This window comes from Podarcis cretensis (genome assembly GCF_951804945.1).
Source record: "Podarcis cretensis genome assembly, chromosome: Z".
Classification (NCBI taxonomy): domain Eukaryota; kingdom Metazoa; phylum Chordata; class Lepidosauria; order Squamata; family Lacertidae; genus Podarcis; species Podarcis cretensis.
The window spans coordinates 15977483-16002251 of NC_137184.1; the positions used below are offsets into that span (position 1 = coordinate 15977483).

At 46.4% G+C, this 24769-nt stretch overlaps 1 protein-coding gene across 4 annotated transcripts; it reads right to left on the reverse strand.

Annotated features, from left to right (window-relative positions):
• Nucleotides 1-1829: 1829 nt before the first annotated feature.
• On the reverse strand, nucleotides 1830-23335 carry ZER1 (zyg-11 related cell cycle regulator). Of its 4 annotated transcripts, none has more exons than XM_079961283.1 (16): nucleotides 22941-23335; nucleotides 17730-18028; nucleotides 16777-16927; nucleotides 15834-16264; nucleotides 13854-14030; nucleotides 13069-13183; nucleotides 12177-12323; nucleotides 10341-10514; nucleotides 9354-9569; nucleotides 8894-8935; nucleotides 8063-8182; nucleotides 6672-6787; nucleotides 5881-6069; nucleotides 5455-5552; nucleotides 3445-3544; nucleotides 1830-2259 (listed from the first exon to the last, which is right to left on the reverse strand). In XM_079961283.1, exons 2-16 carry the CDS (start codon nucleotides 17885-17887, stop codon nucleotides 2202-2204), a joined length of 2292 nt encoding a protein of 763 aa, XP_079817409.1. In that variant the 5' UTR covers nucleotides 17888-18028; nucleotides 22941-23335; the 3' UTR covers nucleotides 1830-2201. The 4 variants fall into 4 exon arrangements, with proteins under 4 accessions (XP_079817409.1, XP_079817406.1, XP_079817408.1 ...); XM_079961280.1 differs by having other exon boundaries at nucleotides 3445-3547; nucleotides 22941-23325; XM_079961282.1 differs by having other exon boundaries at nucleotides 3445-3547; nucleotides 17730-19286; nucleotides 22941-23325.
• Nucleotides 23336-24769: the final 1434 nt, after the last annotated feature.

Here is a 24769-nt window from a genome sequence, read left to right on the forward strand (position 1 = left end):
AGGCATAGCCAAAGGGGAGCAGGGGGGCAGCTGACCCTCCAATCAATACAAATCTAAGATTCTGTCCCCCCTAACAATGTCCTCCACCCCCCAACAAAAATCCTGGCTACGCCCATGAGAGTGGTGGAGGCAATTCCAGTTTACTTATGAGCACACCTGCTTGATCTGCACGTTCCCATTTAATTTTTTCGTATACAGATACCTTAAGTAAAATGCAGTGAGGGAAAAGGCCTTTGTGAAACAGCACTAGGAAGGACCCCATCTCGTTCACATCTATTCATCCTGCATAGGTAATTGTGTGTTGAGGCAGTGAACATAAGAACCTGATGGATCAGGCCAATGGCAAGTCTAACCCAGTATCCTCTTCTTGCCACAGCCAACCAGATGCCCGTGGGAAACCTGCAAGCAGCACCCAAGATCAAAGGCATCCGCCTCTCCTGTGGCTTCCAGCGGCTGGTCTTCAGGAACATTGCTGCCTCTAACCATGGAGGCAGAACACAACCATCATGGCTGGTACCTCTCCTCCATGGAGCTGTCTAATCCTCTCTTCAATCTATCCAAATTGGTCACCACTGCCTCCTGTGAGAAGGAGTCCCACAGTTTAACTATGTGCTGCATGAATAAGTTCTTCCTTTGATCTGTCCTGAATGTTCTAATGTTCAGCTTCAGTGGATGCCCACAACCTGCAGTGTTAGGAGAAAGGGAGAGAAACTATTCTCTTTCCATCTTTCTTCAGAGGAAAGTCCCAGAGGTGAGAGTGCTGAGTTCATGTGGTCTGGAGATTGCTTGTTCCTGGCCGCTACAACTCTGGATGGAAGTGTAGCAACCAGCTCAACAGGGCCAGGTGACACAGAGCGACCAAGAAGGTTCCACTTGGCTCTGTATGAATCTGTTGCTGAATCTGGCCAAAGTCCTCCACATGAGCAGCTGGGCCCTGAGCAAGGAGAGGAGAACCCCAGGCATGGGCTGTGTGTATATGCATGCACCAAATGCAGTTGTCCAAGCCTCTGTCTAACTCCCAGGCCTCTCTGCAGGTCACGCCTCTCAGTGGCCCTGTTGCACTTCCTTCTTGAGGCCTCTTGCTTGCTGAGATGGAGGGATGGTTGTGGGTTTCCCAGAGGCATCTGGTTGGCCACTGTTGGGACAGGAGGCTGGACTAGATGGACCAAGGCCTGATCCAACAGGGCTCTGCTTATGTTCTTAGGTCAAGTTAATGAACACGGTTGCCAATCATTTAAAAGGTCCAATCTGAGTGAAATTTAGGCTACATACACACTCTACATTTAAAGCACCATGATACCACTTTAAACAGGGATGTCTTCCCCCACAGAATCAAAGAATTGTGGAGTTGGAAGGGACCCCAAAAGGCCATCTAGTCCAACCCCTGCAATGCAGGAATCTCAACTAAAGCATCCATTAGATGGCCATCCAAACTTGGCCCACCACCTCTAGTCCCTCTAGTCCATTCCACTGTCACAACAGCTCTTACTGGATAAGAAATGTAAAGCATTTTGACTCTGCACTGCACGAAGGAGGATGATTCTGAGATTCTTTTTATCTGTCCTGAACCTTCCAACATTCAGCTGCATTGGATATCCATGGGTTCTAGCATCAAGAGGGAGAAAAACCTTTCTCTCTCTGCTTTCTCCATACCATGCTTAATTTTATAAACTTCTATCATGTTGCTCCTTTCTTGACTTTTCCCTAAGCTAAAACACCTCTAAAAGAAACAGGGAAATTATTATTATACCAATCACACAGCTAGATAATTGGGCTTACATTCATTTGAAGCTTTTCATATTCTCCAGAAAACACCAACAGACACAGGATATGGTCATTGCTTCATTTTCCTTTTTTTATATATATACAGAAATCATACACATACACACAAACTCCAATCTGAACCATTTGAAACAAAACAAGACCAAAAAAAAAGAGGAAGTTGTAGTGGTAGAAGGGGTTAAGGGAGAAATCCATTATTTAAAGGAAAGGGATTGTTGTTGTGCAAAATGGTCCCCACAGCTGGTGCTACTCGGAAGCGCTTTTGTTTGCTGGGGGTCTTTTTCAAAAGACGGACACACACACGTATTCATAAAGGCTCGTTCCAACTGCTAAGCTGGTGAGAAAGTCCAACCTATGTACAGTGAACGGGAGAGATGTCGAATGCAATGCTGGCAGGTGGTGGAAAGCCAGGGGTGCCTCTATCTAGACGTGTCCATGTTCTCATCCATAAAGTTATTGCAGTGTTCTATGACTTTCCTGGAAAGGAAACAGAGGTCAGTGATTTAGGAAATGGCAAGGAACACAGACTGAGATATCACTATTATAAAACTTTTCCTCCCTCTCTTGTAACAACAGAACTTGTGGACATCCCCTGAAGCAAAGTGCTGGGAGTTTCTGGACAGATAAAAGGGACTTATTCACACAGCACATAGTTAAACTGTGGAACTCACTGCCACAAGAAGCAGTGATGGCCACCAACTTAGATGGCTTTAAAAAGAGGACTGGACAAATTCATGGAGGTGGAGAAGGCCATCAATGGCTAGTAGTCACAATAGCTATGCTCTGCCTCCACAGTGGGAAGCAGTAATACTTATGGAAAACAGTTGCTGGAAATGGCAGGAGGGGACAGTGCTTTTGTGCTCAGGTGTTGCTTGTGGATTTCCCACTGCAGAATTTGGTCAGCTGCTGTGAGAATAGGATGCTGGACCAGATGGGCCCAGGGCTCTTCTTATGTTATTACTATTAAATTTATTACCTGTTCTTCATCAGTGGGTCTGAGGACTGGTTGCAACAATTTAAAGTTCATAATTAAAAACAGATTACAGTCATAGGAATAGAGTGGGTCTCCAAAACATCTCAGGTGTCAAAGGCCAGGGTAAAGAGATGCACCTTCAGCATCCGCCGCCGGAAGCTGCATAGTGGAAGTGCCAGACACATCTCTGCAGCGAGGGAGCTCCACAACTTAGGGGCTGCCACAGAGAAGGCCCTCTCCTAGGCCAGCCCCAAATATCTGAAGGAGGTGGAATTACCAAGAGGGCCCCCTCTGCTGATCTTAACAGCTGGGAGGGTCTGTAAGGAAGGAGGTGGTCGTCAGTCACTATTGACACACTGCTCCGTGGCTGCATCTGCATTATAGCTTGAAGAAGTATCACACCACCTTAAACAGCTGTGCCTTCCCCCAAAGAATAATGGGAGCTATAGTTTGTTCAGGGTGCCCAGAGTGGTTAGGAGACCTCTCTTCCCCTTCAAAGAGCTACAGGTTCCAAGGTGGTTCAGTAACGGATCTCTGTGAATTGTAGCTCTTCTGAAGGGAACAGAAGATGCACCTTTAACAAGCTACTGGCCCGGTATTCTTTAGAGGAGGCAGCAACTATTTAAAAGTGGTACGATACCAATATAAATGTATAGTGCAGATGGGGCCTATTTCTCCAGAGGACTTACCTTCCCATCTCCTTCGTTTCTGGCCGGGCTGATGCCATTTTGATCATGTCGCTCAGGAGAAGGAGGCCACCTTCTTTGATCAGTAGAGGGCAGTATTTGTCTGCTGTGAATGGGGAGGAGAAAAGATGAGTTTGCAGTGGTACCTCGGGTTATATACGCTTCAGGTTACATACGCTTCAGGTTACACACTCCGTTAACCTAGAAATAGTGCTTCAGGTTAAAAACTTTGCTTCAGGATAAGGACAGAAATCGGGCTCCGGCGGCGCGGCGGCAGCACGGGGCCCCATTAGCTAAAGTGGTGCTTCAGGTTAAGAACAGTTTCAGGTTACTGTATTTTTCGCCCTATAGGACGCACTGTCCCATAAGGCGCACCTAGTTTTTTGGGGGGGAAATAAAGGGGGGAAAATTATTTCCTCCCCCAGGCGCAGGGCTGGGGCAGGGGAAGCCCGAGCTTCCCCCGACCCCAGCCCCCAGAACAGACAGCTCTCTGCAAGCTGTGGGAGCCCAGCGCTGGCTCCCGCTGCTTGCGGAGAGGTGCGCGAAGCCTGGACGCGCTGAGCTCAGCGCGCACAGGCTTCAGCATGCAGGCAACTCTCCGCAAGCAGCGGGAGCCCAACGCTGGGCTCTCGCTGCTTGCGGAGAGGTGCGCGAAGCCTGGAGAGCGAGAGGGGTCGGTGCGCACCGACCCCTCTCGCTCTCCAGGCTTCAGCGAAAGCCTGCATTCGCCCCATAGGACGCACACACATTTCCCCTTCATTTTTGGAGGGGAAAAAGTGCGTCCTATAGAGCGAAAAATACGGTAAGTATGGACCTCCGGAATGAATTAAGTACTTAACCCGAGGTACCACTGTACTCCCAACTACACTGAATTATAAAAGGAAAAGTGATCATATTTTGCTCTTAAAAGAGGGGCTGTCTACACTTCCCGATGCTGGGTTTGACTTCATTGATGGCAGAGGAACTCTACCCAGGAAAGGATATAAAAATAAGGTAGAAGGAAGAGAAATACCATCCTACTTGATGATCCTAAAAAATGTTTGGATACATCCATAGAAGTTATCCTGTAAGTTCAAAAAATTATTTTTCATTGAAGGTTCCCTGTCCTCCCATTTTTTATCACATTATTCTTAACTGAATGTTTGCAGGGGAAGGGAATTGAAGAGCAAGAAGTAAACAAGATTAAAATAAGAGATTAAGTAAACAGAGATTAAAATAAGATGCCACATCAGAGTTGGGGAACCTGTGATCCTCCAGCTGTTTTCGGACCACAACTTCCATCTTCCTCTGAGATGATGGGAGTTGGGGGTCCAGCAACATCTGGGAGGTAAAAGAAAAACCTGCTGCCCCCACTCTAAGAGAAACCACCTCTCTTGGGACGGAATGCCTCTTCTAAATAGAGGCTTTCTGGCATTCCTCCTTCCATCTCATTCAGGAAGGAACACTGCTTCTTAGAGCAGGAAGGGGAATCTACAGTCTCGCAAATCTTCATTCAGTCATTTCATTCTTTTTAATAGTTCATATACCTCTTAATATAACAAACTCTCCAAGTGGGCTGCACAATTTGCAATCACATACATAAAGAGTCTAGGAAAACATGAGAACAGAAATACTGAAATTGTGTCTATGGGCTGCTAGCAATGCTTCAAAGAAAATACATCAGTGATGCATTCTCATACCCTAAACTGTGACTAATTTTAACTACTGCTTGCTGAAACAACTCCCAGCAACCCCCCAGCAATGGCAAGGGATCATGGAAGTGAAGCCTAGGGGGTAGTTCAGTCAATACAGTGCGAGACTCTTAATCTCAGGGTCATGGGGTTCGAGCACCACTTTGGACAAAAAGATTCCTGCATTGCAGGGGGTTGGACTAGATGACCCTTGTGGTCCCTTCCAACTCTTAACAATTCTATGATTCTAACATCTGGTGCGGATATTTCCTTAGAGGAACATTCTTAACTACCTAGTCTAAACCTCAGCTGCTGCAGTAGAGGTTTCTCAGGAGGGACTTACGGTAGACAGACACAAGGTTGAAAAGGGCCCACGTAGCCCAGTGCTGGCTCACTGGAGAGATTCCTTGAGGGATGAGCCTGAGGATTGGCTCAAAAGACCTGAAAAGATGACAAAAAGCAGGGTAAAAAAGTGATCAGGAGAAAGAATGGGAAACCCAACATTCTGCAGGTATTTTGTGGAGGTCAAACAACAATGACAACAATAACCATTTAAAAATGGTAAAGGAAAATATTACAAAACTAATATTAAAAATGCAAGGTTTTCCAGGCCAATGTGGGTAGGGGAAGTGAATCGCAGTTTAAGGATATGTCTGAGCCTAGCAAAAGCACCTGAGGGTGGTGTCCTGGGGAGAGTCCTGAGGGCCAGAACTGAGAGGGTCACATTTGGTCCATGGGCCTGAGATTCCCTAGCCCAGTCTCTGCCTACCTGTAGTTGATGTTCCTCCTGGAATTGACATCCCACCGCTGGATAGCTGCCCACATCCGGTCAACCACCTCCTCCCTGCGGGGCTCACTGATCATCCAGGCTTCCGGGCCGTCAAACATGATGTGGGAGAGGACTCCACAGGCATTGTAGGATACTTCAATGCCGTCAGCTTCACTGTCCAACAGGTTGCTGTCGTGTATAGAACAGACGTATAAGCCAAACTGCATCAACCTTTAAAGCCCTGGGACCTGGATACCTAAAAAGCCACCCTCTCCCAAAGGATTTTCTCCTCTGCAATCTTCCAACATCTGAGTTGTCTGTGGTTGGGACATGGGAAAAGGCCTCAGCTCGTTGGGCAGACCTAAACATCCCCAGCAAGGGAGGCCAATCACACACCTGACTGATGGCTTTTCATTGCTATACCAGTTGGTGGGGAGAGTACCTTCACACTGAGGGCCCAGCTTGGTGCATCTGTTTGACCACTGTGAGGACTGGGTACCATACTAAATGGCCAATAGTCTGATTCAGCAGGGCTCTTCTTATGTTCTATTTATTCACTCATCGCTGGAGGCAGGATGCCTCTGAAATCTAGTTGCTGGGAATGAGGTGCTGCCGTTTCACTCGGGTTCTGCTTGTGGGTTTCCTGTTGGGACATCTAGCTGGCCACTGAAGAAGAGGGGGCTGGACTAAGTGGGCCACTTGGGTCCATTCCAGCAGCCAATCCCTTCAGATATTCTCTTTTACCAGAGCAGAAGTGGATGGTGGTGCTTAGCCCTAAAAGATGCACCCACCTGAATACACTGATGAACTGGGATGTCATCAGTTGTGGGCGGAGCTCTTCCACCTCTGCCACATTTCCCAGGAGGCCCAGCATGTTGCGATGCAGTTCTTGCTTGTCGGGAAATTCCTGCAGGGAAGGCAGGTGCAAGGAACAAAGATTGTAACAGAAGAGGGAGAGGGATTTAAAATGGTCATCATGCCAACCTCCCAGCCTACAGCAAGTCACCCTATGACCCCACTACATGTTCCTGGCCTACAGCTCCCAACATGCCTGCTGGCTGGGGCTCTTGGGAGCTTGAGTCTAGCAGTATATGGAAGGCCACAGGTTCCCCACCCTGATCTAAGAAGAGGCATTTCACTTTCTCATAAGGGGAAGCTTCAAGAGACATTGTTGCATCTCTTGAGAAGGAAATGCTTCTTCTTAGATCAGCAGTGGGGAATCTGAACCAGAAAGAAGCATTTCTGCATTGCTTGCAAGCTGCTTTTTAGATCAGGGATGAGAGACTTGTGGCCTTCTAGATATGATTAGACTCCAACTCCCACCATCCCTGGCTCTTGGCCAGGCTTGTTGGAGGCTGATGGGAGTTGGAGTCCAGCAACATGTGAAGGGCCCTGCAGGTTGCCCACCTCTGCCCTAACACACTTCTCACTTGGGGCCAATGTGAGACACTTTGCCACCCGAGGTAGAAAATATTCTTGGCAACAGATATCCATGCACACACAGACACAGTGCACACGTCTGGTACATTGCTTCAAAGCATACCATTCATGAGAGTGTTCCAGTGATCCCACCCCCATGTATTTACTGAATGCATGAGAGAAGGTTTCAGTTTGGGTGGGAGAAGTTTATGCACATCACACCTCCTGGAAGCTCGCAAACAGGACCTGAGCACAACAACACTCATCCTACTCATGACTCCCAGCTACTGCCTTTGACAGTGGAGGTTGAATGTAAGGGTCCTGAAGGATCAGGCCACAGGCCAATCTAGTCCAGCATTCTGTTCCTCCAGTGGGCAATCAGATGGAATCCTACAAGCAGGTTGTTGAGTGCAACAGCACTCTTCCCCCTACCCCTGCTGAGATTCCCAGCAATTGGCATACAGAGACAGGGGAGGGAAAATGAAAGATTCTAGGGTAATAATCTAATTAATACATGAAGGAGTTAATTAATGCATGAAATAGGTTGTCCTGCCAGGCTTGGCCAATGTCACTTCCCCTCACCTCGGGAGGATATGGGCAACCAAGCCTTTTGTTGTACTCATGCCCCAATGGGAAGCCTATAAACAGGACCTGAGCACACCAGAAACTCCCCCACACTTGTGACTCCCAGTGACAGGCATTCGTATGTGATTATTCTGTTTCTGTAGTTCATGTAACTAATAGCGCTTGAAATTCTGCATACCTTCAAGCACTCCAAGAAGAGCTTCATGCCACTGTAGTTGAGGAACATTTCACAATTGTTTGGGGTCTCGTCCGTGATGTTCCACAAGGCGCTCCAGGAGAACTCCATCACCTGATCGCACTGCCGGAGTAATGGAAAAGGAAAAAAAGATTCAATCTATTGGGGTCTCTAAGGGGCTTCAGCCTCTGGCTTCTGTTTGGCTGGAAATCCTTCTTTGTGTCCTCACCACCAATAGAAGTGTGGTGGGCAGGGACAACGGACAGCATGGTTTTGGAGGCAGCACTTTGGAATGCTGGAAAAAGTGAGGCATCCCCCTCAAAAGCAGCAGCAGTGTGTGTGATCAGCACCACCAGGGTTAAAATCCTGATGCTGCCCCCTGAAGGTCACTGGGTAGTCTTGGGACAGTCTACCCGCCCCCCCCATCCTACTTTGCAGGGTCGCTGTGATGGTGAAAGCCGGAGAAAAGTCAATACATTTCCTTGGAAGAAGGGGGCAGGAATGAAAATGTAATATGTTTGAAAGATTTGTTCTTTGGGGAAGAAGGTAAAATCTGGAGCTACTTGGGAGATCCTCAGAGTGATCTGTAAGTCACATGAACATAGAAAGGTGCCTTCTTCTGATTCAGACCATTAAGGTCCATCAGTATCAGTACAGTCTACACTGACTAGCAACAGCTCTCCATGGTTTCAGGCTGGGGTCTTTACCACACTCTACCGGCCTTTTGTAGTTTGATTAAAACTATTTGGTTTGATTTGTTCCTGGCTCTGGTGACCTTGTGGGGTTTGTGGGGGGTGGGGGAGGGCAGGACAGAAAACCAGATCTGAGTCATACCGTTTTATCCAACAGCTTCTTCTGAATCAGTTTCAGCATGGTCTGTTGGTGGGAAAAAGAAGCTATGTAAATGTTTAGGATAATTGAGGACAAGGGGTGGTCACTGGATAAAGCAGGCCCAGGAGCCAAATGCTGTCGATCAGTTTCTTCTCTCCCCCCACCCAATGTGGCCCCCAGAACTTGGCCAAGGCTGTATCTCCCTCACCAGGCCACGTCTCTGTTGACCCTGCCCATCATTCACTTGGCATGCCCTCTTTTATCCCCTGGTCCCACCCACTTCCAGCCTCTGGTCCTGACCACTTTTGGCTTCCCTGGCATGCCAGCCCCAGAAGGTTGCCTATAAGGGAATCTGGATGGTTTAAGTGGGAAAAGAATCCGGAAAGCGCCCTGGAAAGAAATTTTGGCTCAGCCTCCGTTAGCATTGAGCAGACGCCTGAAGGTTGCGTTCACGAAAACCCACCATGACAAACCCCATCTTGCCCACAGCCTCCTTGTGATCGTTGTCCACCTGGCACACCAGGGCGTTACAAAGGTGCACCGCGATGCGCTGAATCGACTCGTCCTGCCGTGTTGGGTTTAGGATATTCAGGAGCAGCTCATTGACCCGCCGGTACTGGAACTCCACCTCCTCAGGGATGCTGAAGTTGCACAGAGTCAGGCAGCAGTTGCGCTGCACCTGGGGGAGGGAAGAAGGGAGGAAGTAGTGGTGACCAGGCAGCCAGAAAGGGCTGTCCTGCTTTAGGTGAGCTTTGGGCAATGCAGTCTCCCCCGTTTCCAGAAGGAAGCTGCCTTTCACTGAGTCAGACCGTTACCCCACTGAGCTCAGCACTGTCTACAGTGACTGGCAGTGGCTCTCCAGGTTTCAGGCAGAGAACATTCCCACATTCCTACATGGTGATCCTGACTGAACGTGGGACCTTCTGTTTGCAGTGCAGATGCTCTGCCCACCAACCCAAGGCGCTTTCCATGTCTGCCAGAGACACCGGAGAGCTGCTGCCGGTCAGGAAGATATTCTGACATGGTAGAAGGCGGCTTTGTTAAGCGCAGAACTCTGAACCACTTGAAAAAGTCAGCAGTAATCAATCAATAAATCAGAAGCTTCAGCTAATAATTAACTGAAGCTTGCTTGGATTGTTCGTAAGACTGGGCATGGGGATTTTAAGTCAGTGGAGATGCAAGTTAATTTGTTGCCCATTTTGATCCTGGTGCGTTTTTTCACAAGGAAGTTGAGAACTTTTGCTCTCAGCTCTGCCTCTGAGCCACCAGGAGCAGCCAATCAGATGCTTTCCCCTGCTAGACTCCACCGCAACAGGCTCCACTCCTGATGCAAGACGCACTGCCCCTCTCCCTGACTCTACCTCTTGACTCTTGGGGGCCCCAGCAGACCTGGCCACCCAGGACCCACAATTATGTCAGTGAAATTATAAATTTGGCAGTGACCACTTACAGTGACTTCCTGGTAAGACTCCATGCCACTCAACACCACCTGGACAACCTGGCGCCGCAACTTGATGCTCTGCTCCAAGCGGTATTCTGCATTGGTGAGGTAGAACAGAGTGGCGCTTCCTGTCACCTGGATATTCTTATCGTATTTGTGGCACTTCAGAGCTGTTATAACTAGCTGTGGAAACGGAGCAGGAAAATGCCATTGTCATTCAATTTTTTCTTGATTTTATTTTTAGCTTTTTTGCAAACCACTTTTAGAGGTGTTTTTTTTAAAAAAAAACCACAACAATCAAGCAGGGTATACATTTTATGAAATAAATACAATTCTATAAGTCTATGATTCTCCTCCATGAGAATGTAAGAGCCCCGGCCGATCAGAGAAAAAGTTCTCTCTTATACAACGCCCTGGGATCTTAAAAAATAAGGATTTTTATATTTCATTTAAAAATTCAGAGAAAACAGAGAAAACAGCTGTAACAACAGACAAAAAACAAAACTGTAACATTAGCATGTGGAATAAGCACAACTGAACTTGGTTTAAGATAACAAAGTATACGTAAAGAATATTATCAAGTCTAGTTTCAGATTTGCCCGGCTTGTGACAAGAGCTGTCTTGAAAACGATGGTTCCATTGTCTATGTCGTCAAGGAATGCTAGATCAGACAGAAAGCACCTGGAGGGTCCAATCCTTTTCGAATCTCAAATTATGCACAATGTTCTCCATTATAGCTCTGCTCCACAGTGAGTGGTCCAGTGTTTGATTTGGGGCTGTTTTCCACTGAGGTGCAATTACTCTTTGTATAAGCTTTGAAGATTATCTGTTGCTGCTACCAGTGGGGATCTCAGAAAACAGCAACAGAAATTGCCAGCATTTGGCTGTTCATCCCATATTCGGAATGGAAACCAATCCAGTGAATATAATAGGTATCCGCTGTTGTTGCTGCTTTCAGTCGGGGGTCTGAACCCAGGACCATTTGCATGCAAAGCAGATGATCTACCTTTCCTTTTAAGTAAAGTAAGGTTCTAGTCCTCCTGGGTTCTAGTCCAGCCCTGAATACAGGGCTGAATTAAATAAGAACATTGGAAGCTGTCTTATACCAATCAATCAATCAATCTCAGTGCTGTCTTCACTGACCAGCAGCAGCTCTACAGGATTTTTACAGGGAGGTTTATTTCCAAATCTTACCTAGAGCTGCTGTTGAGGATTGAACTTGGGACCTTCTGCGTGCAAGGCAGATACTCTATCACTGAGGTATCGCCCTTCTCTTAAAACACAGGAAGCTGCCTTATACGAGATCATACCATTAGTCCCAGTGTGCTGGCTGACAGCAGCTCTCCAGGCTTTCGGATAGAGCATTCCCACCCCCAGCCCCAGCCCTACTTGGATATTCCATTGGGGATTGAACATGGAGCCTTCTGCATACAAAGCAGATGCTGTACTACTGAGCTATGGCCCTTTCTCAAAAAAGAGAATATAAGAATCATAGAATTGCAATTGCAATTGCAATGCAGGAATATCAAATAAAGCATCCATGACAGACAGCCATCCAAACTCTGCTTAAAAACCTCCAAGGAAGGGGAGTTCCCACACCTTCCGAGGGAGTCCATTCCACTATTAAATGGCTCTCACTGTCAGAAAGTTGCTCCTTTTGTTTAGTTGGAATCTTCTTTCTTGTAACTTGAATCCATTGGTTTGGATCCTACCCTCCAGAGCAGGAGAAAACCAGCTTGCTCCATATTCCATGTGACACCTTTTAGCTATCTGAAGATGGCTATTGTAACTCCTCTCAGTCTCCTAGTCCTCATGGTTCAGAATAAAAGACTACGACTCGCTCACCTTGAGGGCTCTCAGGTGTTGGTTGCAGTGCTCAATACGAGTGATGTCAAAAAGGTTGTTGATGGCTCGAGACGTGATCTCAGGACGATGCTCGGTATATGCCTCAATGGCGTTGAGCACTTGCTCTTCACTCTTGCCCCCAGTAACCTGGCATGGAGAATGGTGACAGTTCAGAGGCGGCACAGGAGGTGTGAAGTATGGGGCAGTGGGTAGAGCACTGGTTTTTGGGATGGGGAAGACTTGGCTTCAAATCCCCAAGAACATGTGCAGATGCAGACTGACAGAAAGATCTCAACTTAAAGTGCTTGTTGGAATAGGAAGGTCTTCAGCAGGCACTGAAAAGGCAATAAAAAATGCACCTGTCTAACATTTTAATGGGACAGAATTCCAAAGTGCAGGTGCTGCTACACTGAAGGCCCAATTCCTGCATTTTGGCTAATGGATCTTCTGAGAAGACAGTATCTGCAGGAGGCCCTCACCTGCAGAGTGCAGTGTTCAATTGAGTATATAAAGGGTGAGACAAGCTTTTAGGTATTTTCTACTTAAGATCACTGAAATCACTGCTGGGAGCAGATTAGATTGTGGGGTCAGTAATTTGCTTATGTTACCAAATTATGGATGGTGCTACGTGAATAATATAATGATCTCCCAGTGTAGCCTATGTGTGAGTGTGAAATCTGATTGAGAGCTATGTTTTCTGACCCATCGGCACAAATCAGATCAGTCCCTTTCAGAATCCATGAAGATCATATGCCTCAAGCAGACCTTATATGCATCCATGAGCTGCATTATTCCGCCAAACGATTAAAAATATGTTCCCCTCAGCTAAAAAGATGCCTCAGTAGCAGATACAGTTATAATGAATACTTTTTGCTGTCTATTCTTGCTTTACCTTGTAGGCTGGGATGTGTGAGAGATGGCAAAGGGAGGTCTCGAAAAGGCCCAGGAACTGGAGAGGCTGCTTCAGGTTCCTGAAAGGGGTGATGCTGCTCATTTCAGGGCTGATGCTGGGGGAAAATAGGAAAGACATGAAAAACCTCACCCAAGAGAAGCAGGCCACTGGTCAGTCTGGCTAGTATGACTCTGACTGGCAGCAGCTCTCCAAGGTTCCACCTTCAGCTCCCCCAAGAAGCTTTTAACTGGGAGATGCTCAGGGTTGAGCCTGGGACCCTCAGCACTCAAAAAAGAAGAATGTGTGGATTGAGTTGTGGCTCATTCCAGTCTTCTGTGCACATCAACCAGAGTCAGGCCAGTGCCCATTTAGTTGTCTTCAGCAGGGATGGGCACCGTTACCCTCCAAACATGGTGGGACTCCAACTCCAATAAATCCTGGCCAATGACCATGATGGCTGGGGCTGATGGGAGTTGGAGTACAATAATATGTGAACACCCACTGGTTCTCCACTTCTGAGATTCCCTCATGAGGAATGTGTCTTCTAAATAGTGGCATTCCTCCATTTCTTGCACACAGTATGGAATGCTCCTTCTTAAATCAGGGATGGCAAACCTGTGGCCTTCCAACCATTGATGGACTACAGCTCCCATCATCCCTGACCTATTTCCCATACTAGCTGCTGGAGGCTGATGTGAGCTGTTGGGAGTCTAGTAAGATCTGGGAGGGCCCCAGGTTCCCCTACCCCTGTTTGAAGCCACCAATATGACTCCCGTCTGACTCACCTTGTCTGGCCCACTTTCTCATCCTCACTAGAAGAGGAGCAATTCTCTAACATGATGTGGCCAGAGATGTCCAGAGAGGTGAGGTTGACCAGGTTCTCCACAAAGAGGTTCAGCACCCTCTGGGTCAATTTGAATTTGTAATAACTGGAGAGGCGGTCCCTGGAGATGTCCAAGTGCCTGGGAACAAGGAAGAACAGAGGCATGAGGGCAAGATAGAAGTGTGTAAAACTATGCATGGCAAGGAGAAAGAGGCTAGAAAGGAATCATTCTCCCTCTCCCGTAACACTTGAACTTGGGGTGTGTGTGGGGGGAAATCTAATGAAACTGAATGTTCAGGGCAATGCATGGTTCAGCTATGGAACTCTTTCCCACAGGAAGAAATGATGGCCACTAACTTGGCTGGCTTTCAAAGAGGATTAGACTGATTCATGGAGGAAGACAAGGCTATCAATGGCTACCAGCCACAATGGTTATCCTCCGCTCCCACGGCTGGGAAGCAGAAATGCTTCTGAATACCAGTTGCTGGGAATCACAAGTGGGAGCAGTTGTGTTGTGCTCAGGTCCTGCTTGTGCACTTCCCAGGGACATGCAGCTGGATGCTGAACTAGACGGACCAGAGGCTTGATCCAGCAGGGCTCTTCTTATGTTCTTATGATAATAATATTTATTACTAGGGGCTGTGGCTCCTGCTCACCAACCCCTCTTACTCTTTGCCATTCCTCCATACCTGACCAACATCCCCCCCACAATGCCTTCCCCCTCCATTAAACAGTTTACATGAGCTGGCTTGCTGTCCCTCACACTGCACTTGCAATGGCTGCTTCTTGGCAGCTATGCAAATTGCAGAGTGTGCCCAACCCCTTCCATTGCCACATATATTGGAAAATGATATTTATTTATCTATTTAGTTAGTTAGTTAATATATCACCCTTCATCTATCAATCTCAGGGCAGTTCACAACATAAAAATACAGTATAAAAACACAAACTATGTGATAAAAATAAGAACAAAAACAAACCAATAATCTCCCCTCCCATAACACATCTGAAAGGGTATCGGATGTTAATCAGCCAAAGGCCTGGTTGAAGAGGAAGGTTTTCCCCTGGCACCTAAATATATCTATTTTAGCTCATTTCTTCTGCAGTTCTGCTACAGTTATTTTTATAAGGTTCTTACTGTGAGTAAATATTGGTTTTCATGGGTTTTATAGTATAAAAGTCAAATAAGTTGTACAGGGGTGCCCCGCAAGACGAATGCCTCGCAAGACGAAAAACACGCTAGATGAAAGGGTTTTCCGTTTTCCGAGGCGCTTCGCAAGACAAATTTCCCTATGGGCTTGCTTCGCAAGACGAAAACGTCTTGCGAGTCTTGCGAGTTTTTTCCCTCCCCCCCCCCTTTTGTAAGCCGCTAATCCGCTAATAGGGATGCTTCGCAAGACGAAAAAACCGCTAGACGAAGAGACTCGCGGAACGGATTATTTTTGTCTTGCGAGGCACCATTGTACTCAGAGAAGTGCTGTTGGTTTCAATGGCTCTATTCTAGGGATGACCTTGAGCTTTGGCTTACAGCAAGGAAAGCATTTAAGCACATGCTGCCTGGGGGCTCATGGGAGTTGCAGTCCAAAGCACCTGGAGGATAGCAGGGTGGAGGAGCCCGAGCTAAATGCCTGCAAAAACAGTCACATACTTGGGGTAGAAATTCAATCAATTAGAAAGGCATTATCTTGTGGCAACGAGTTCCACAAGTTGGCTCTATCCTGGCTGGAGAAGTTAACAATCAGGTCAACCCAGCCTTTGCTAACTCAGTGCTCCCCAGGTGTTTCAGACTACAACAACCATCCATGCAGGCTGGGGGTTGGTGGCAGTTATAGTAAAAAAACATGCAGGCTGGGGACTGATGGGGGTGCTAGTCCAGCCAGGCTAGTAAAGGCAGGGCAAAGTGGCTGCAAAAACAAGCGGGTCAACAGCACCACCAGCTGACCTGAGCTTGCGCAGTTGGGCGATGGCCTGAACATGCTCCTCACAGAGGTCCATGTTATAAAGCACCAGGGAAGCCAAGCTGTCCTTCCATTGGGTGAGGAAAAAGATGTCGTTGAGCTGGATCCCAGAGAGGTCCAGTGCAGTCAGTGAAGCCAGAGGTCGGAGCAGGCTCTCCACATTCACCCCTTTGGTCATCTGGCCCAAGTTGAGGAACCGCAGGCGGTGGAAGCCCTCAAATGTGAAGTCCTTGACCAAGACCTGGCGGGTTGGGTTTAAGTCGTCCTCGCAGCCCCCTGGATTCTCCTCCTCATAGAAAATGTTGGTGCAGCCGAAGAGGCTGAGGGAGACAAGGGTGGGGCTGAAGCTGCCCAGGGTCTGGAGGCTCTTGGCTGTCAGTTTCTCGCAGTTTGTCAAGAATAATTCGACCAGATCCTAAGGGACGGAAAGGTAGAGTGAAAAGTTAGAAAAGTTCAGCTGACTTGGTTTCAGGCAGCTTCTCATGTCCCTATGAAAGATTAGGTTTGGGAACGATCCTGTGCCCTGGAGAGTGGTGCCTTCTGTGGAAGATGCCAAACAGAGGGAATGTCTGTTGCTCAGTGATAAAACAACTATTTTGCATGCAGAAGGTCCTAGGTTCAATCCACCATTGCATCTCTAGGTAGGGCTGGGGAAAAGACTTCTATTCCTATTTAATTCAGCTCTTTATTCAGAATCATGAGGACTAGAATGTGATTTTATTTTTTAGGGAAAGGGCATACAGCTCAGCAGCAGAGCATCTGCTTAGCATGCAGAAGGTCCTAGTTCCAATCCCCCATAGCCTCTCCAGGTGGGACTGGGAGAGACCCCTGCCTGAACCAGCAAGATTCACTGCCAGTCAGTGTAGACAATGCTGAGTTCAAGGGACCAATGGTTCAATGCTACAAATTGGCTTCTTCTGTTCCTACCTGTTTTCGGATGGCTTCCAGGTCCTGATCTTGCACAATATCCTCCCGCAAATGGATTCTTGCCAGCCTGGTGCTCCGTGGATCTGAGAAGAGCGTGAAGAAGTTCTCATTGTGCTCAAAGATAGTGTCGGCGTTTACCAGCTCCACATACCTATGTTTAGAGACAGAGATCAAGGTGGGGAAACGATCTGAGCATTTTTTGTTAATCAAACATCAGCAGACAGAGGGGCTTGGGTTTGACCACCAGAAATAAGGATCCAAATCTTTGCTTAGCCCTGAAGCCCTTCATGGCTCCTTCCTGAACTAATAGAATTTTTCCACCTACACTACCTCACAGGGTAAGTCATGAAGATTAAATACAAAAAAGGATACATTGCTACTCATGTGTAAGCCTTATATATTAGGGCACTTAAGAAATTTAAATACAGTGGTCACATCCAGACCATACATTTAAGGCACACAGCTTCAACCAATAATCATGGGAATTTTAATTTGTTCAGGGTGCTGGAAATTGTAGCTTTGTGGGCCGTAAACTCAGAGTTATATTCCCACTACCTTTAACAAACTACAGTTCCCAGGATTCTTTGAGGGAAGTAATGTGCAGCACAGCTGTGACTCAAGTCTGTTTTCTGAAGCATGTGCCACCGTGCTCAAGACTTTACCATGAACCTCAGGAATGAGCAGAACTAGTAAGAAATTCAGCAGCAGAGCATATGCTTTGCATGCACAAGATTCCAGGTTCAACCTCCAGCATCTCAAGTGAAAAAGACTCCTGCCTGACACTCCAGAGAGCCATTTCCAGCCATACAAGGCAGAGCGAGATGGAGCAAGGGTCTGACTCTGTGTAAGGCAGGTTCTTTTAGAAGCATCTCTCTGCAGGGACTGAAGTGACCAGGCTAGGATAGTGAAGACAAAGTGCTCCCAAATACAATAAATAAATAAAAAAAACTTACTCATTGACAAGTCTGTCACAAATCTCACTCGGCAGGAAGATGTCTGGGTGGAGACGGAGTGTCTCGTTGTCCAGCAAGTAGCAAAGAGTCCCCTCCAAGTTGTAAAGACAATAATCTGTGCAGAGGGTCATCAGAGGGTCTGGGCTGTCGGAAGCCATCTTGTGGCAGTGAACAGGGGAAGACCAGGGAGAGTGAGGGAGAAGGGGCAAATGTGGGGCAAAAAAAGTGCTTCTTCGTCCCCACCTGGAGTTCCTGTTCCTTTGTTTTAGGGATATTCCCCACTGGACTTTGCGGGAATGCTGCAGGCCGATGGCGGTGGGGTGGAGAGAAGAAGATAAATCAGAGAGTGGGGTGGGACATTTTCCACCACAAAGCACAGAAGTCCTTGCAATATTTTCCCACCCTCAAGCCAAACAAAGATTCAGTTTCAGTGGCCTGAAGGCAGACCAAACAGGGATGGGTGTGGTAGTCTTGGATACCAAAACTCAACCTTAACTAAATGTCTAATGATACGGGGGTGGGGGGGTAAAGGGGACTTTATGGGGTATTTTAAGGGACACAAAGGAGGGGTAGACAACATGGTGCGCTCCAGATGCCTTGAACTACAACCCCCCTACTCCTCGACTATGGCTAACGGGAACTGTAGTCCAGCAAAGTCTGGAATGCAGCAGGTCAGGGAAGGAGCCTCCAGTCCATTCAAGCAACATTAAAATTACACACACACACACCTTTATTTTATTACATTGTTCTTCCGCTGCTCCCCAAGGAACATAGGCTAGCATACATTGTTCCCCCTCAATTTTAATCTCACAACCTGAGAGATAGTTTGATGAAGAGGCAGTGTATCCTGCTTTACAGAGAAGAGGCCTCTATTGGAAGGCTCTTATTTTGAAGAGCTGCCTGAAGTCCAATTTTGGCTTAAAGGGGAAGAATCCCAGGAAGCAGAGGAGCATCAGCAGAAAACAGCTGGGCAGTAGAGTAAGCAAGCAGGCTGCTGCTCAGCTGGTCACAGTCTTCCCAATACCCCAGTGAGGTGAGCTTTACCTTTCTTTCTATTCAAATTATAGTCATTATATCTAAATTTGCATATACATGTATAGATCAGCATATGCACATTTTCTGCAAATGTGTCCCCACATCTGTCTTTTTCAATAATGTGCAAGTGACTACCTTAGTAGCCCAGAGAGAGAGAAAGAGAGAGAGAGAGAGAGAGAGAGAGAGAGAGAGAGAGAAAGAGTGCATTAAAAAGCAGTGTTAATAAAAGAAAAAAGAAAAAATATGCACAACATTACAAACTTTTACACCATTTATCAAATATGTGAGAAAGAGACAATTACTTACAAAGTGCCATGAAAACTTACAAACTACCTAAAATAAAGTGAACTTGCAATATCAGATTTTACTAGGTTCTTACAAATTCTTGACTCAGTTTTTTGTTTTTTCTTGTTTTTTAAATAAGTTGAAGAAGATTCAAGAAAAGGGTAAGTTCAACGCTGTTCCTGGTAGCTGTGAGGTCCACATGTTATGGGATTGCCCCAAAATCCAACCCTTCTTGTCCTACAAGAAATATGCAAAGTAACTAAACAGAAGCCACCCCAGAACTGGTCCTATTGAATATTTTCCAAGACAATAGCACACACACTATAAAGAGCTTATAACCCACCTACTCTCAGCATCAAGAAGCATCATAGCCAGACACTGGACAGACCTGTCACGAGTGAACATGGACCACTGGTACCAAATTGTATGGGAAACAGCCTTCCTAGAAAAGCTAACCAACATACTGAAACTGAAAAGGGGACAAATAAAAGAGGACGCATTCGCCCCAGAGTGGCTGCCCTTTATTACACACACAGTCCAACAAGACAACAAGAACCCACCGTTAGCACACAAATCAATATGCTTAACTTGACTCAACAACCCCACCGCAAAGAAATCTGCAGTCAACTGAAGGTAACCAACCATGCCCTGGGCTCCCCCCAAAAAACTTTCTCACTGCCAATGAAAACTAATAAATGAAAAGAAAGAGAATCTACCCAAGTGACGATGACACAAAAACCTCACGCATACACTAAGTAAAAGAATGTAAGTTTACTACCACCCGTCCCCTCAATCTCTCCACCTCTCTTCTCCCCCAACCTTATATTGTATACAACATTAATGGCTCACATCAAATGTAACTTATCCATAGAAAAGACTTTGCAACCTGAAAATAGACACAATGCAATACTTTTCTAACCCAAGAAAATCTTTAATAAAAACTTTAAAAAAAAACAAAACCATTTTCATCCAGCGCCTAAATATCAAGACATTAAGCTCTTGTCTAATTTCAGGTGGGAACTCATTCCAGAAGGCTGGAGCTGCAACATTAAAAACCTAGCCTTTACTGCATACATAGCACACCTCTGGGGCATGCAGTACTCTCAGCAATGTCCCACCTGAGCAACAAAGTTGACCAGCAAGGATATGGGGCTGAGGCAATTTCTTAGGTAATCTGATCCTAAGGTGCAGGAAGCAAAACACTGAACTGCACCCCATAGCACACTGGATTCTCTTCCAAGATATAAAAAGATGGCAGGCACTAAATACTTATTTTAAAAATAAGTAACCTTCCTAAAAATGCACAGCTTAATTAACTGTGTGGCTTCTTAGTTAAGGAAAATAGTTATTATGGCTACTAGCCACCACTCAGTTAAAACCTATGTTTGACCTCCACTGTTGGAGGAAATATCTCACTTGCTGGCAATTGCAGGTGGGCCGAGAGCTCCTGTGCTCAGGTCCTGATTGTGAGCTTCCCATTGGAGCATCTGATTGACCACTGTGAGAACAGGATGCTGGACCAGGTGAATCACTGGCCTGATCCAGCACTTCTCTTCTTATGGCCTTGTAACTGATTAAAGGTTGCAGCTCTACTACTTGCCCAAAGACTTGAAGTCTAGTGCTACTCCCGCTTCTCAAGGCAGGCTGTGCCAACCTCAAGTAAACTGTGCACCTGAGTAAATTCCTTTTATAGGCTTCTGACAATCTAGCACTCTTTTATAAGCTGTGTAACCTTCCTAGCCAGGGCAACAGAATTGCATGATCATAAGTCATCGCTGCAGCCAATGCTGCAGTTGCAGTCAAGAAGGGAGGTGTGGTGGAAGAAGACAGCAACACAGACCAACATCCAGAGTGGACTAAACCAGACCATTAGATTCCAGCAGAGCCTACAGTTTTGAAGAGGAAAGTGCTTTGACCTTCCTGCTGATGTTCCCATGGATCCCCACAAACAAAAAACTTGGAACAAATCAAAGGCAACCTGCCTCTTCACCTTCCCTTTGCATGAAAGTCTGAAGTTATTTCAGAATATGATACTTAGTGCATGTGCATTAGAAGTCAGTTTTCCACTCAAATCTATGTGTGTTCCTTCCAAATGATGTAGATATCAGATACAGGAGGAAAAGAATGAGACTGACCCTGCAACATCAGATTTAAATCTGATGTACTAGTATTCTTCAAGCCTTTATTCCACATTAACTTGAGATCTGTATGTACCATCGTAATTGATTAAAATGGGATGGTACGTCAGTTTCATACACAAGCATTGTTGAACACTCTGTTTAACAACACGTAGAGTTGCCAACTTTACAAGTATTGTCTGTAACTGACGTTTATCAGCCATTCATCTGCAGCAAATTAGCAGGTGGCATAAGGTTTATCTCCAGGCTGTGAAGAGCCTCATGGTGCTAATTTCTGCAGATCAAGCGTACACAGAATCAGGGTAGTGATTAGAATGTCAGGTTTGAATCCCCACACACTGTCATGAAGTTCACTGGGTGACCTGGGCTCTATCACAAATCTCTTAGCCCAACAAACCTCACAGGGTTGTTGTGATGAGAAAAGGAGAACCCCATGTAGAAAAGGCAGGAACAGAAATGCAATACTAAATGCATGACATTCAAAAACAGCAATTTAAGTCCCAAAGAGTTGCTCTGGGCAAAGGTAACTGTTTGATCCTCCACTAACATCTTTTTTTTGTCCTCCTCAATTCCAAGTGGGCATTTGGGGCATTGGGACATTTTATAACCATTCAGCAACCATCAGGCACTCCACACCATCCTCTGCGTTTTCTTTTTCCACCCTCAACATTCCTGCCATTCTGCATACACATAGTGCCTTCCAATACAACTTTTTAAAACTAAAACAGTCTATTTTCTGCAATTGATCAATAAGTATATTTATTTGCAGGAGGGAGTATTGGGGAAATGGATTTACCAGGGGATTCCTTTCTATGCATTATATTTTGAGGCATCTCAGCTGACACAGAGCCCACAGCACCAGATTATAGTGGGTAGACACCACATTTTCCTATGGGGCAAGTGGATTCCTGAGGCTTCCTCTTGTTTTAAGGAATATTTATTTATTCATCTTATATACTGCTGTTACATGCTACTTGTAGTTTACGAGCAGCATTACTATATCCTGCACCAGAGGTAGAAACCCCTTTGGTTTCTAGATGCATCTGGACTTCCCATCATCCCTGACCATTGGCCATGCCATTTGGGGTTGATGGATCTGGAGTCCAACAATACCCGGAGGGCTGTAGGTCCCCACTACTGCCCTATGTCCACTCATTCACCCCAAGTGGATCCTGAGGCAAAGCTGTCTGAAAGGTGCTGTGCGCCACTTTCCCTGTGAGTCTCCCCCATTCCCAGCAAAAGAACCTGCACAGATATCTGCCTTGGCACATATGCCATAGGCAAAACACAGGTGGAGTTTGGACAATACATCATTTGTCAACCCCTCTTCTCAACAAGTGGGCCTCAAGGCTGAGATTTTCCAGTGATGGAATTTCAAGGTTGTGGTGAGATATGGGTTACTAGCTTTCTGAAGAATGTGCACATATTGGTACCCTTGCCACGGGAAGATCCCAGATGGATCAGCTGTCACCCCTCCTCTCAACAGGTGGGTCTCAAGGGGCTTGATATCCTTCCAGTGGTGGGGTTTCGAGGTTTCGCCAACCCACCCACTGGGCCCACCGATTGCGCCCTTGCAGCGCGTAGCTCCCATGCAATTTGGGTGGGGTGGAAGGAGGGGGTGCTGCCCATAATCTCCGCCCCCTCCCCGTTGCAGCAGGGTGGATCCCAGCGGGTCCTCCGCCCCTCCCAGCAATGCACGAATTGCTCCCAGGGTACCACTTCCACCTTCCCCATCAGTCACACGCGCACTCACCTGGCTCCCCGGCTCCCTGAACGAAAGAGAGTGTCCGGGTTGGAGTTGGTTCCGTTTCCGGTAGGGATAAGAGAGAAGGGGCGGAGGGGGGGGCTGGATAGAGATTAAGCGAAAGAAAAGCTGCGGGGGGAGTCCCTAGTTCCCACCCGGGTCCCCTCTCTTTCTTTCCCAATTCTCTCTCTCTCGATCGCTCTCTCCACCCCGCCGCAAGCAGCAGCAGCACCAGCCGCTGTCAACAAATCGCAACGTCACTTCCGGCAGCCGGTCTCCTCTCCTTTCCTAGAGAATCAGAATGACGTGTCTTTCTCCCCTCCCCTCCCAGAAAATAAGGCTACGAGCGGAGGGTTCCGACCCGCCTATTTCACCTCGCAGACTTGGATCGCACATCCACGCTATAAACCTCTGAAGCTCTTTGGCTTCCACCGCCTCACCCAGCAAAGAATCATGGGAACTGTAGTTTGTCCAGGTTGCTGAGGGGCTGTACTGTAGCTTTGCGAGGGTGACGCTACAGTTCCCATGATACTTGATGGGAGTGTGTGATCTAAATGTGCAGTTAAATGTATGGTGTGGATGTGACCTGTAAAGGAGATTTCCCCTTTATCACAGCGACCTGGTCGTTGGCCATGATAGCTAAGGCTGATGGGAGCAATAACTGGAGGAAGCAAATGTTCCCCACACCAGTTCCAAAGGGAGCCCCCATACCAACTTGTCAAGCTTCAGCTGCAGTTTATTTACCCAAATCCAGCCTGTTACCAATTCCACATAGCAGTTTTATGCTTCCATCTTTCACACCAGAATCCTTGTAGTTCAGTTGGGCTTATACTAATACAGAGCCTATTGTCACCTGCACCAAATGTGTTCTGACTATATACAATTTTGGTTTTAAGTGCGATCCCCATAATGTAACCCCTGCATAAGTAGAGGGCTTACTATATTTGTGACCCTGTCACTGTATTACAGCAACCAGAGGGGTATAACAGCTTGTTGGTCTGTTGCAAAGCAAACAACAGAGTCCTGAAGGCCTGTAAAGACTTAACCAATTTTTAATGTAATGGGCTCTCATGGTGTACAGTCCATTATTTAAATGCATTAAGTGTTACACTTAGCAAACATGTGGGGGGGGGTGTAAACAGTGGAGTTAAATAGCAATGAGATACCAAAAAAATGTCTGTGACAATTCAATTTAAATTGGCAATACAATTTATGTCAAATACACGCACGCATAAAAGCACAGTGATCTTTCACAAGAGCAGTTCTAGGACACAATCATCTAAAGAAGGCACCTGTGAGCAGGACAAGTCTCTGTTCTACCCTATCTATCAAACTTCATGCTACATAGACAGCTCTCCTAGGATACTTTGGGCTTGAATAAAAGCAAGTTTCCTATTTTGTTAACTCTTAAACTGGGTTTAGGGCCTGCCTCAACATACAAGTTTGGTGATAAATATTCTACAAATTGCAATAGAATAGTTATTTTAGTTTGGAGAGTCCCCAGAACTCTGGAACTAGGAGGGTTTTTTAAATTGTTTCTTCCTATATGCATAATAATATAAGGTTATTATCACACATCACTGAAAGACTTGTAGTACCTCATCACAATCCAGGATTTGCATTAAGTCAATGGTGAGGGAGGAGCAAAGCAGGTGTGACAATAAACCTGTTGTAGCTTATTCCTATGTATTTCTGCTCAGAATGTCCATTTAATTCAGTGGGACTTGCTGCCAGGTAAGCCTTCATCAGCTATTCTAAACATCTTGCCTAGGAGTAAGTTCTGTTGACTCACTGGGGATTACTTCTGAGTAGATGCTAGTAGGACTGCACTGCAAGTC